General features: G+C 40.8%; 2 protein-coding genes across 7 annotated transcripts in view; one reads left to right on the plus strand and one right to left on the minus strand.

Moving 5' to 3' along the window:
* Positions 1-239: 239 nt before the first annotated feature.
* On the plus strand, positions 240-6,828 carry daw1 (dynein assembly factor with WDR repeat domains 1). 2 transcript variants are annotated; one of them, XM_040163764.2, is made up of 13 exons: positions 240-698; positions 891-963; positions 1,400-1,544; positions 2,248-2,306; positions 2,391-2,513; positions 2,616-2,715; positions 2,897-3,004; positions 3,493-3,599; positions 3,749-3,851; positions 4,254-4,368; positions 4,675-4,751; positions 5,979-6,141; positions 6,284-6,828. In XM_040163764.2, exons 1-13 carry the CDS (start codon positions 659-661, stop codon positions 6,316-6,318), a joined length of 1,248 nt encoding a protein of 415 aa, XP_040019698.2. In that variant the 5' UTR covers positions 240-658; the 3' UTR covers positions 6,319-6,828. The 2 variants fall into 2 exon arrangements, with proteins under 2 accessions (XP_040019698.2, XP_077954516.1); XM_078098390.1 differs by lacking the exon at positions 2,897-3,004 and having other exon boundaries at positions 569-698.
* Positions 6,829-6,935: 107 nt separating this feature from the next.
* Positions 6,936-13,694, minus strand: part of sphkap (SPHK1 interactor, AKAP domain containing) — an 81,454-nt gene continuing 74,695 nt past the window's right edge. For all 5 annotated transcript variants that reach the window (XM_078098387.1, XM_078098386.1, XM_040162658.2 and 2 more), the window contains one exon: positions 6,936-8,059. In XM_078098387.1, the coding sequence (XP_077954513.1) occupies positions 7,907-8,059 (153 nt within the window). In that variant the 3' untranslated portion in view covers positions 6,936-7,906. The remainder of the gene's footprint in view (positions 8,060-13,694) is intronic.

A 13,694-nucleotide genomic window follows, 5' to 3' on the forward strand; every position in this document is an offset into this window, starting at 1 on the left:
ATGGATTAGATGCCCAGGAATAAGATGATCCCTGTCAAGAAGTTGCGTGGGGAAAAGGTAGAACTCAGACGCAGAGTTTGCGGGAAACGCAAAAGGACTTTAATAGTCAAAAACTTCCAAAAAACTCAAAACTCCAAAAAGGCAAAAACGTGGTCGGGGAACAGGAGACAGGAGACAGGAACGTGGACACAGACATGGGCTTCTGACATTTAACAATGACACGACAAGTGACAACAGACACACTTGGCTTAAATACACCAGGGAGGTGCAGCTGGAAACCATCATGACATGACAGGGTTAAGGCATTTATTAATAACACGCTGTTGTGATGAACCAATTCTCTAACTATTATTATTTGCTGTTATTTTTTACAGCTGTACAAACCACCTGCCTGACATTTGTGTTCTCATTCTCCACATGAAACCCAAACGCAACGTAATTAGCTTGCGTCGTACTTTGGGGTTGATGATCTCACAAAGCATTGAGCAGCCGGACGGAATTTGGCGTGAAATAGTCTTTGTTGTTTTAACCAAAGTTCTGGCTTTTTTTCCGCCGATGACGGTACTGCGCATGCGTCGCGAGTGCGTCCGTCGTCGTGGAAACGGTTTGTTTACGTCAGAGGACCGTTCGATAAGGAATTGCCTGTAAACATCGTAAAATGAAACTCAAGCGGTTCCTTCTCAGATATTATCCACCGGGTAATATGAATCATTTTAATTTCTCTTAATTGTGACGTAACGTACTCATATTTCGGGAATATGCCAGTGATTTAGAGGAATATTTTCAACTTCTGACAACTTGCTGTAGCCTAACGGTGCTAGCTTAGCACTGACGTTAGCTGCACAACTAACATAATGTTAGCTCACTTTTTTTCATCTTTCTGCACTCAGGGATCATCTTGGAATATGAAAAAGAAGGATTATTGAAGACCAAATCAATGGACCTGTTGGATTTGACTCCCGAGTGCGTGAGCTGGTTGTTTATTACCAATTGATAACGTTGTGATTCCATTGAGTCGTAAAGTTACGTGAGACCTCGGTATTTAATTGGAGGTCAATGATGGAGTCCATCACCAAACCACCCGATCAACACTTCCACTGTTAAATGTGGTATTAAACCGCCATTGAACTATATAACCTAACCAGGGCGCACTGTGAGGGGTCAGCGTAGTTAAGTTGTAAGTTAAGTTATAGTTACCTTTTAAATAAATGTGACTTTCAAATTTATAAATGTACCAAAAGTCAAAAAAAGTGTTTACCTTGATTGAAAGAAATTTTATTATTTTATTTTATTAATTATTTTATTTTTCATAATCGCTTTTTAAATGTTCCTTTTAAGGAGGTGTTAAGTTTAAAAATGTGGAAAAATATACATTTATTTATCCCCCCCCCCCATGCAGAACAAACCCAGATGATGTTCTGGGAGAGATCCGTCGATCAGAGCCTCTGGTCACTGAGTCCCGGGCTGATCAGGTCAAACAGCTGATCCTTCGCCTTCAGCAGAAACAGGGCCAGAAGGACCAGCCCGGGTTCTGTTTCTCCAAGGTCGGACACTGGACTCATACTTACATCACTGGCATATCATCACTACATGAACACAATGACATGGCATCTCAATTCAATGAAATAGCTGAGATTGTTGAAGATATTCATACAAATTCCATTACCGCGTATAATGTAATGTACATCGGTACAGACATTCTTGGTACAGAGATTGTGCATTAGATTAAAGGACTAAGATGAACGTTAGTGGATTTTCTGTAGAGCTGTTTCACTCAATTACACAGGCATCTGAAAATATTTTGGATGATGACATTTTTGGCAACATCAGCTTATTGCAGCAGGTTATTACTTCCCCGAGCGTTTCTCTTTATGAATGCTATTTTCATCATTGGAAAGTGTGAGCAATTAAATTAATCACTGCTGCAAAAATACACTAGAGGACAGCAGTGGTTAGATCGTGAAGTCTTAGAATTAGAAGCCAAGGAAGCATGCTTACTGTCTAAAACGTGATTAAAAACAGGTGGTTCGGGTTGTTTTAGTAAAACTCAAAACTGCTACGACATCTGGGTGTGTTATGTGGCTGTAGGTCAGAAGACGTTTTCTGCTTGTGTCTAAAACTTCTGCACAAGGAGACAAGGAGAGAAATCCTTCCACCACTATTTAGCTTGAGGGGAGATGCCTTAATTATTGAAGTAGCCTCTGTGGTTTCATTAAATCTTTCTCTGTTTTTTTTGTTTTTTTGTAGAGCCTTAAAGCACACATGCTGCCGCTGACAAATGTTGCCTTTAACAAATCAGGGTCACGGTAGGTATATCTGCCCCTCGAAAAGTCCTTCACTTTGGGAAATAGGAAAAGCTATGTATCACTGTTTGTTGGGTTTCTCTCCAGGTTCATAACTGGGAGCTATGACAGGACATGTAGAGTTTGGGACACGGCCTCGGGCACCGACGTGCACACTCTGGAGGGCCACAGGAACGTGGTTTATGCGATTGCATTCAACAACCCCTACGGGTAATGAGCCGTTTGCAGCACATTTCTCATTGCATCCGAGAATCGTTGCTTTATTTGGCCCTCTGTTGTTTTTCTTTTGCATTTTTATCTTTTTAAACTTAGAGACAAGATTGCCACCGGCTCTTTTGACAAGACGTGCAAACTGTGGTGCGCCGAGACGGGCAAATGTTTTCATACCTTTTGCGGACACAGGGCAGAAATAGTATGTATGACCATCAGTTTTAACTGGAAATGATTGCATTGCTGATTGTTTTTAATTATATGTAATATATAAAATTATATATATATATATATATATATATATATATATATATATATAAATATTCATGCATAGTTTCTTTCTAGCAAATGTTACAGAGAGTTTTTTTTTGTTCATCACGTAGGTGTGCCTGGCATTCAACCCCCAGAGCACGCTGGTAGCCACAGGTAGCATGGATGCCACTGCCAGGCTGTGGGATGTGGAGACTGGGGAGGAGGCGGCCACTCTGACTGTGAGTATTCTTTGCTTTACCCTCTACATCCCAATATCTTTCTTACCCCCCCCCCTCCTTCCTCCAACACCGAGCTCACATCCATTTATTAATAATGCATTAATTCAGTAAAACCGTTCTTTCACTTCTGAGAGTAATTATTCCTAAATTGGCCGTTGTGACCCTTGCTGATGGCTATATTATTTTCCACCCATGACCGGATGGTAAATGTTACTGCCACCTGTTAATAAGGCAGCATTCAGGGGGTGGGGCTCAGTGAGCTCTCTTTGATGTGAAGTGACTGGTTGGATGGCGATGTCTCAGCGAGGAGCAACTCTCTGTTCTGTCAGTACTTCACACCACCAAGAATCCATAAAGCTGAGAGGAGTCAATCCCGCATAGAATCATAAGGGTGTGCTCGGTATTTATTTAATCTGCACAGGGGAAGAAAGAGAAGGACTTTATGAGAGTAATACTTTGAGAGATTATCCCTCCCCTGTGTCATCCAGGGTCACACTGCAGAGATCCTGTCTCTGTGCTTTAACACTGTGGGAAATCAGCTCGTCACCGGCTCCTTTGACCACACCGTCGCTATATGGGACGTTGCTTCAGGAAGGTCAGACACGTTCAGTATTGTTGCATCGCACAAATGGATTTCTGAATGTGAGTCACTATTTACACTGTGCAGGGGAGGCATTTACGCCAGTAGATTTTGCACACATCAGTGCACAACTGACTCATTACGGCCCTTTCTTTCCTTCTCAGACGTGTCCACATTTTGACTGGTCACAGAGGGGAAATCAGCAACGTTCAGTTTAACTGGGACTGCTCCCTCATAGTCACAGGCTCCATGGACAAAACCTGCAAGGTGACCTATGATCAAGCCAAAAAGTCTCTTTACGGCTTCAATTATTTAGCAATATTTTGGTTATTCATTTATTACATTCATTAACATTTTAAACTATTGCAAAGCACGAGATGGCTCTCTGCATTCATATGAACCCTTTTCTATTTCCCACTCTCTGTCTCTTAAGTTTTCCATCACTTAAAGGAGTTGTTTAATCCTAATATGTTAATTCTACAAAGATGAGTCATGCGCTGACAAATCATCCACCTCACTGTATTCCTCTAGGCGAGGTTGTTCGAGTAAAGCCACTTAAAACAGCATCCCGCTGTTTGCTCGTCAATCAACGGGAATGTGTTTTTTCTCTTGTTTGTAACGATGTATAATTCATTTCCTGAGAGTATTGCGTTATGTTTGTAATTGCAGTTGTGGGAGGCAGTCAGCGGGAAGTGTGTGGCCACCTTGGTTGGCCACACAGAAGAGGTGCTAGATGTGTGTTTTGATCTGAGGGGTCAGCTCATTGCCACTGCTTCTGCCGATGGTGAGACAAATAATTCAATTACTGCTGTAAAATAAAAGTATAAGACTGCGTGTGTGTGTGTGTGTGTGTGTGTGTGTGTGTGTGTGTGTGTGTGTGCGCGTGCATATAAATACACACTCAAGTGAGTTTTCCTTGAAAATGACAAAAATATAATTTCATTTTTAAAATTTTGCAATGCATGCTCCATATTACTTTCATTTGTTGTGTTTATGCTGGTTTCCTGACGCCTAAATGAACAAAATCAATAGTGTATAGTAATAATATGTACACAAATAACCCTGCCGACCTTGTCTCCGTCTCTGTCAGGGACAGCGAAGGTGTTCAGTTCTACCACACATCAGTGTCTTGTGACCCTGCAGGGCCATGATGGAGAGATCTCCAAGGTAACTACTTGCTATCGGTTCTTCTTGTCTCTCAAGTAACACATCTTTGCTTGCGTTTGGGAAACAGAGTAGCACCAGTGAGTTCAGACCTCTGCTCTTCATAAACAGCTCCTTCAGAATTGTGTTTTTGGTTGTAGGAAACATTTACCAGGCAAGTTGCAAGTGGGAATGAGCCTTTTCTTTGTTTTGTTTTTTTCTTCTTCTTCTATTTCCACATCTCCTCTCGGTGTGTAGCTACATCTCTCCTGGCCATGACTGTAAGTAGGACATTGCTCTCCGCTTGCCTTGGTAACACGGGATAAAGTGTGACGCTGAAGTAGAGCGACAGGAGTTCAGGCTGCAGGCTGTTCAGTGCTGACTGTCACATGGTACAACTCTGCAAGTAGGACATCGGACTGTAGTAAAGCTACTGGATGCTTTCGAGGTAGCGCTCTGTGAGAAATAACAACTAGCAAATGGCCTTTCTGACCATGAGTTAGCAGGGTCGGACCTCGTATTATTAACCTCTGAACTCGGCCCCCGAATGTTGTACCCGTGCCATCACACGCAATCAGCCGCCCTCAAGAAGAACATTCCCTGTTGCTACAACAAGGCCAAACACACACTCTGGCATCAGTTGTGTGCGTGTATGTTTTATTCGTAGCCTGCATGAAACTTGCACTCCAGTGATTTTGCCAACGACCCATTTTCCTTTCCTTGCTTTTCCCAAGTGTGTGCGCCCTGCAGGTTGTGTTTCTGTACAAGGGGCACAGAAGTTACCCCTCTTCACTAAAACATCAGGAACTTAGTAACACGTTGGCACATTTCGGATTAAGACACTAATCTTTCCCTCACAGGACACCTCTACCCCTCCCGTGATGCTTCTTTAGCAGGGCCATGTGGCCTGGAGACATTACTGGTTCGTTAGCCAGTCCCTCAAAGTCTCTTTTTCAATCTCAGTTTGTCTATCACGATCTCATCAGATTATGGCGGTCAAAGGTCCTAGTTTCATTATCTTTTCCCACACAAGTATTAATGACCTCTGGAATAATGTTGCCGATCAGGTGTTCTTAACTAACCCATCACTTCAACCCTTCTATCATCGTCTCTTATCCAGCATCTCTCTTGTAGCTCATGATCCCAGACTCAAGTAGGACACACACACACACACACACACACACACACACACACACACACACACACAAACACACCTCTGAATAAAACTTACACTCTTGCCACTCTCGACAGATCTGTTTCAGCCCCCAAGGTAGCAGGATCCTGACTGCCGGCTCCGACAAGACCGCCCGTCTGTGGGATGTTCAGTCTGGAGTCTGCCTACAAGTCCTGGAGGGACACAGCGACGAGATCTTCTCCTGCGTCTTCAACTACGAGGGGGACACTGTCATTACAGGTACACACACTGGTAAAACGAGCAACAAATGAAATACTTCCGGCGAGCCGTCATAAATGATTAAACACACATTTTAGAGAAAAAAAGCTTGCAGCTGTGTCGTCCTTCACAGCCACCGGTTCTTGTTTGTGCTCTCCTGCAGGAAGCAAAGATAATACATGCCGGATCTGGTACTGACCCTTCAGAGGATGAGAGGGGTGTATACATGGACACAGCAGCATATTACTGTCTGGATTTCTTATTGTGAAATTGCAGCTAAGAAATCTGAAGTCCCTTTGAGGTAAAAGTCTAGTTTATGACATCGGTGCTATTGCAAACCATCATCATCGCATTTTTCTTTCTGTTGTTCAGTCTAAAGTTTTGCTTGTTTCCTGACTTTACAGTTTAAAAGTGTGGAAACTATGCTCATAAAATGTCATTGAGTAGTTTAAAGCTACGTTTTTTGGAAGAGTTCTAAAATAAAAACCTTGTATCGGCTAAGAGGCAATACGTTTAGCTTAACATAAAGACACCGCAACCCTCACCCTGTTTAAGTTGGAAACTATTCTGGTTAATGACTGTTAACGTTTGCCTCACCTTCATGAGCCAACCATCAGCTACCAACCTCTGGTATTCTTGTTTCCCCTGTTTGTACGTATCTGCGAGGTATACATTGTTTTGCACAATAAAATAAAATGAAATGATGAATGTTTTTTTTCTGTATCTTCAAATCAACTAGTTCATTGTAACACCAGTAGACCAACGGAGAAGGTTTCAGTTTCTGCTGAGTGTCACAAAGTGATCAACCGTGCATGTATTTCACATCACAGCAATTTATTGATGTCAAAAGATAAATACATTCAGTTCTACCGTGACAGTTTACAGCTGAATTGTGTGCCCGCCCCCCTCCCCCTTCCACCCCCCAAACACTAGTGAACCACTCATTAGAGAAATGAACAGACGTAATTCACGTACAAATTCAACATTACAAACCACACTCCGTCGTCCTGACATAGTAAAAGCTAGAAAGAGCTGTCCACTACTCCAAGGTGCAGAAGTTCCAAATCTACAGTATATACAGCACAGCTATCCAAAATAACCAGTTCCAAAGTAACAGGAATAAGATAACAGACTTACTTAGAACTGAATGTCAAAGTCACAACAGAGGTGGTACGTTGGCCAATGAACACAACAAAGACATTTCGCTTAGTTCAAGCAAATATGCACGTTTACGTGCCTGTTAGTAGAAGGTGAAACGAATTTTTCCGGGCTCACGCTGGCATTGAAGATATTAGCGTGTTCAGTTGTGTGGAGAATTTAAGCTCATATATATAATCTGAAACGGTTAAAACCAACTATAGCAACATTTTGCCCTGTTTGTGAATGTGACTCACTAGAGAGGTGATTCTGATTTTTTTTTATCTTCTATTGGTGCTTTGTTTCATGTGTGTTGATTTGGAATCATTTGGTTGTGAGAATCTGTAAAAAAAAAAAAAAAGTGTGTATGTGTGTGTGTGTGTGTGTGTGTGTGTGTGTGTGTCTCACTAGAGAGGTGATTGTGGAAATAGAAACATGCTTTTATTAAAGGGAGACTGGTCCATTCATGGCTGCCAAAAGATACTAAACACAACTTCCATTGACAGAATGAGGTGCACACATTTCTCAAGTTAGCGGATTGTGTTGTGCTTTCGAGTAGGAGATGTTGGAGTGATGAGACGGGTTAGGAACATGTGAGACGTTTGAAGTGTCTTTTTGTTTTGCAGTAGGCGGTAGCTTCGGGGGGGCCCTACAGGGTCTCCAACAGCCAATCGAACAGGCTGGACAGAGACCGACCCTCCTCTTCCTCTTTCTCGTGTAGCTCACAGAACTGGACCAGCGCGCGGAACAAGTCTGCAATCCGCCACGACTTCTGAGACATCAGGTGGACCACCCTCTGAAACTGAGACGAGACGCACCAAATTCAGCCCTTTGTTGGCTATTGCAAAAATGCGTGGAAGGGTTAAAGGTTTGATTTAGCGCCATAAAATATGTCATGACTCCTGTCTAAAGGCATAAAAGAGGTCAGAGGATAGTATGTCATAAAAATGTTATACGAATGATATAATATACGACGGCATAAAAGTAATAAAGACTGTCACACATTGTCATAAATGTCATCAATCACTATTGTGATAAAAATGACATAAAAGGGTCACAGTTTAGTAAGTAAAACAAATGTCACAGTACATTAAGTCCTAAAAAACGTCATTGTAAAGGTTGTCTTCACCCCTCTACGACATGAACTTTCATTTTGAAGGCTTTGTGGTCACTGAGACCATATTAATCATAAAATGCACGCTGTGCATGTGGGCTCATGACCTCAGCTTCCCTATTATCCTGTGACAAGATTAGAATAATCAAGGAAACCTCATCATACGAAACATTATTTGAAGGGGATTGATTAATGACTGATTCGATGTTTTTTTTTTTTTTTTGAACTTTTTATTTATATTTTTTCACACGACAAAAACAAAAACATGGAACATTATCTGAGACTAGGGCTTGGAAAAAAAAAAAAAAAAAAAAAACACAAAAAAAAAAAAAAAAAAAAAAAACATAATTATTATAAAGATATATACTGTGTACATACATGTATATCTTGCTGCATCTAATATGAATCCCTATATCTCAACAGACACAATACCACAATGTACAGCCATATCATTTATAAATTTAAATATTCTTTAACCATGTGCCATCTCCGGATAAAGAGGTCAGTTTTCAGTTGTAATGATGCAGTCATTTTTTCCATCAAATAAATCTGCTTCAGTCTCTGTTTCCATTCAGTAACGGTTGGTGATTTCACAGACCTCCAATTAACAGTAACGTTTTTTTGCGCAATTAACCGTAGTACACGTAAAATGTATCTTTGGTCAGCATTGAAAACATCCACTGATATAACACCCAATAAGAAGAACTGTACATTCGATGGTACTTCTCTTTTTACAATTTTCTCCATCTCCTCTTTGATATTTTTCCAGTACGTAAGGGTTATTGGACAGTCCCAAAATATGTGTGTATGGTCCCCTATTTTACCACATTGTCTCCAACATAAAGCTAGAGATGGGTCTTTTACAAAATTTGAAATAGCCAAAGGAGTATGAAAATAGCGTATTTTAACTTTCCAGTCAAATTCCTTCCATTGTTGGCTATTAATTCCCTTATGACATCTGTAGCAGAGTTTATCCCATAACTCTTCCTCTATTACTGTATTAGCTTCTATTTCCCATTTTTCCTTAATGTTGTACGTGTTTCCAGCTGTTTCTAATATCAGTCTTTTATAAAGATGAGAAACCCGTTTGCCAACAGGGAGGCGTCTTTCAGAAACTGAGATAAAGTATTGTTCAATGCTGTTTGGGATTTTGCAGATTCTTTCCCTCTCCTTATGGTTTGTAATGTAATGTCTAATTTGCAAATATCTATAAAAATCACTTGAGGGAAGATCGAATTGTTCCTGAAGTTGTATGAAAGACTTTAAGTGAGTTTCTTCAAAGAGCTGGTTAAAAACAAAGAGGCCCTTAGCCGCCCATCCCCTAAAACCATGGTCCCACATTGAAGGTGGAAAATCTACATTACCCACTATGGGCATAGCTCGAGAAATTGTTCCAACATCTTTAAGCATTTTCTTTACTTCCACCCATACTTTGATTGTATGTTTTATCCATTCATTTTCAATCTTCATTTTATTGACGTGTTTTAGATCCATAAAGGGTAGGACAGACAGTTGTGCACCCCTAACTTCCCCTTGCTCTATTTGGGTCCACTTTGCTTCTTCATCTCCACTGATCCAAGTCCCAATTGCTGATAATTGAGCTGCCCAATAATACAATTTTATATTTGGCAAGGCCAAGCCTCCTTTATCTTTAGCCAGATGAAGTGTTTTAAGTTTAATTCTCGGTCTTTTGTGTTGCCATATAAATTTAGAAATTAATTTGTTTAACATATTAAACGTGGAAGCTGGAACTCTTATGGGCAACGATTGAAACAGAAATAAAAGACGTGGGGTCAGGTTCATCCTTACAGTCTCAACTCTGCCGAGCAGAGATAGAGGAAGAACCTCCCAACGAACTAGGTCACTCCTTATTTGATTAATTAGCTTATTGTAGTTTGCTTCAAAAAGTCTTGCAGTTTCAGGTGTGATAATAATCCCCAAGTATCTAAATCCATGTTTAGACCAATGAAATGACACCCTCTCGTTTAGTTGTTTAGGCCATATTCCTGATATCATCATTGCCTCTGATTTATTTTGATTAATTTTGTATCCAGAAATGTCTCCATAGTCTTTTAGGCATTGCATTAGTCGAGGTATTGAAGTAAGGGGATGTTTTATAAAGAGAAGGATGTCGTCAGCAAAAAGGGAGACTTTGTGAACTCTCCCCCCACCATCCTCCACCCCCTCAATCTGGACGTCCCGACGAATTGCCTCCGCCAGAGGCTCGATACTGAGAGCAAAAAGAATGGGAGAGAGAGAATCACCCTGTCTTACGCCCCTCCCTATATCAAAGAAGTCAGAGCATTGTCCGTTAACTCTAATTCTTGATTTGGGATTCTTGTACAACAGCCGGAACCAAAAGGTAAATTTTTCACTGAAGCCCATCTCAATTAATGTTTGTTCTAAAAACCGCCAATCTACCCGATCAAATGCTTTCTCGGCATCTAAGCCGAGAAGCATTGACGTTTGATTACCCTTTGCCATGAGCGACTGCACGTTTAAAGCTCTCCTTATATTGTTTGTCCCTTGGCGACCTGAAATGAACCCTGTCTGATCTGATTTTACTATTTTCCTAATGTATTTTTGTACTCTAGTTGCTAAAATAGATGTTAATATTTTATAATCCACACACAGGAGGCTAATAGGTCGATAACTAGAACACTGCAATGGGTCTTTTCCTTCCTTATGCAGGACTGTGATGATAGCCTCAGACCATGACTCTGGAGGGTCTCCTGAATTTAACACATAATTATACAACTTGCATAGTGCTGGAGTGAGGTCATCAGCAAACACTTTATAATATTCTCCTGCGAACCCGTCTATTCCTGGCGTTTTGTTATTTTTTAATTTAATAATCGTTTCTTTCACCTCCTTTTCTCTAATTGGCTCTACTAACGCAGAGGCTTCATCCTCCGTCAGTTTGTCTAATTTCAGGTTTTTAAAGAAATCGTGCATTTTTTCTTCTTTTAATTCCTGATGTTGACCCTTATATAACTGTTCGTAATATTTGGCAAAGGCATTTGCTACTGCTTTTGGGCTAGTTTCGACATCGTTAGAATATGGTTGTTTTATTTTAGGAATTGTTCGACTAGCTTGTGCCTTTCGTAGTTGGAATGATAATAACCTGCTAGCCTTGTTTCCCAATTCATAGTATTTTCTGTCAACAAACCTAAGGGCACCCTCTGCCTTGTATGTCAGAATCTCATCTAACTTGGCTCTATTCTCTTTAAGTTTATTAAATACTTCTTGTTTTCCACTTTGTTTATGTTCGTTTTCTAATTTCTTGATCTCAGTTTCTAAATCTACTTGTTTTTTAAGTCTGTCCTTCTTTAACTTTGATCCTATAGATATTATTTTCCCCCTTATTGTGGCTTTTCCTGCTTCCCATAAAACCGTAGGTGTGACCATTCCATTGTCGTTTAAAGCGAAATATTCCACTATTGCCGACCTTATTTCCTCTCTTGTATTAACATCTGTCAGTAATGAAACGTTTATTCTCCAATACTTCATATTTGGCTCCAACCCCAAATCAAGTGTAATCTGTACAGGGCTATGGTCTGAGATGGTTATCGGCTCAATAACACAGCTTTTAACTCTGTATGTGTCCTTTTTGGACACCAAAAAATGATCCAACCGTGAATAGCTTCCATGCACTTGTGACATAAAGGTGAAGTCTCTCTCTTTTGGATGAAGATGTCGCCAAGCATCTATCAACCCCAATTCCTTTATCATATTCATTAGACTTTTTGACATTCTGCTTTGAGGTTTTGAGGATGATGGTAATTTATCTATTCTATTATTCAGTACGCAATTTAAGTCCCCACCCATTAACAGAAGACCCTCCCCATGATCTGCTACCAAATGTGCAAGCTTTTTGAAAAAATGTGGACAATCTTCATTTGGTGCATAGGCATTCAAAAGAGTTAATTTAAAACCAGCCATCCTCCCTATGACCATAACGTAGCGACCCTCCTTATCCTGGAAAACATTTTCACAATGAAAGTACACAGACTTACCGAATAGTATAGCTACACCTCTCTTTTTACGTTTCCCATAAGAGCTACTGTACACCTGATCCACCCATTCCCTTTTTAATTTTTGATGTTCTGTTTCTGTGAGGTGAGTTTCTTGAAGTAAGGCTATAGAGCACTGCATTTTCTTCAGCTGTCCTAGTATCTTTTTTCTTTTAATTGGGTTGTTTATTCCTTTTATATTGTAGGTAATTAAATTAAGTAATGCCATCCTTGTACCCTGTCTATCGCCCAAAGTTGGCTGGGATGGACTCCAGCCCCCCCGCGACCCTGTGTGCAGGATAAGCGGTTTGACAATGGATGGATGGGATGCCATCCTTGTATTTGTACTGAATCATGTAACACAGCCCAAACCTCTCATGAAGATCTGTTAAATAAAAGCAAATAAAATAATTTAACTGCAAATGTACAAAGTTAAACAAAAAACAAATTGCACCTTGCCACAGATAGAACACAACACTAACAGCATGAACACAGAACAGAACTTCCAATTTTCCAGTCAGACATAGCGAATAAACTACAACCATGCCTGACCCCCGGTGATAATGGGACAGAGAGTGGTGACCTAATCCCTCTGTGGAGAAATGCACCCAGTGTGCAATAGTGACCCAAATTACACTAACATGTAAGAAAGGTCTTAGTGAGTGTGGACCACTCATGTATACCTCAAGAGTCCGTCAGATCTCTTTCTTATTTTTAAACCTTTGTGACAACTTTGCGTTTTTATTTTGTATTGTGCTATTATTGCTTTCAGTCTATATATTGTTCATACACACTTGACCTTGTGTACCTGAAACTGGTTGTAAGTGTTATATACCACAGACTACTCATCTTTATCTTCTTCCTGAACCATAGCCCTCAGGTCAGCTAACGCCAGCACGTTGGTTCTCCTCCTCTTCGCGCTGATGTTCCATCCTCCAGTTAGTTTCTCCTCGATGCGCTCTCTCTCTCCGCACTGCACCTCTACACCCATCTCTCTCAAAGTATCCGCGGCGTCTGTCAGCGAGGAAAAAGTCTTCTCTCCAGAGTCCATCTTGACCTTCAGTCGAGCTGGATACAGGCACTTTGCCTGAATGCCCCTCTGCTTTAGCTGCTTGACGACTGCGTGAATCTTCGCTCGTTTCTTTTGCAGCTCAGGAGAATAGTCTTGATCGAAGAAAATCCTTCTGTCTTGAAACACCGCATTTCCTTGGCTCCATGCTTGCTGCAGAACAATATCTTTCACCCCCGCGTCGAGGAATCTCACAATGATTGATCTGGGGGGGGGCGCTGGATCTGTCGGTTTGGACTGA

Source organism: Gasterosteus aculeatus, chromosome 1 (assembly GCF_964276395.1).
Source record: "Gasterosteus aculeatus chromosome 1, fGasAcu3.hap1.1, whole genome shotgun sequence".
In the NCBI taxonomy this organism is placed as follows: Eukaryota; Metazoa; Chordata; class Actinopteri; order Perciformes; family Gasterosteidae; genus Gasterosteus; species Gasterosteus aculeatus.

What these genes read in the sequence shown, in the direction of transcription:
- daw1 (XM_040163764.2), top strand. Translation starts at nt 659, where the DNA reads ATGAAACTCAAGCGGTTCCTTCTCAGATATTATCCACCGG. An exon ending in CCATGGACAAAACCTGCAAG is followed by an intron (nt 3,852 to 4,253) that starts GTGACCTATGAT and finishes TTGTAATTGCAG; the next exon opens with TTGTGGGAGGCAGTCAGCGG. An exon ending in ATGATGGAGAGATCTCCAAG is followed by an intron (nt 4,752 to 5,978) that starts GTAACTACTTGC and finishes CACTCTCGACAG; the next exon opens with ATCTGTTTCAGCCCCCAAGG.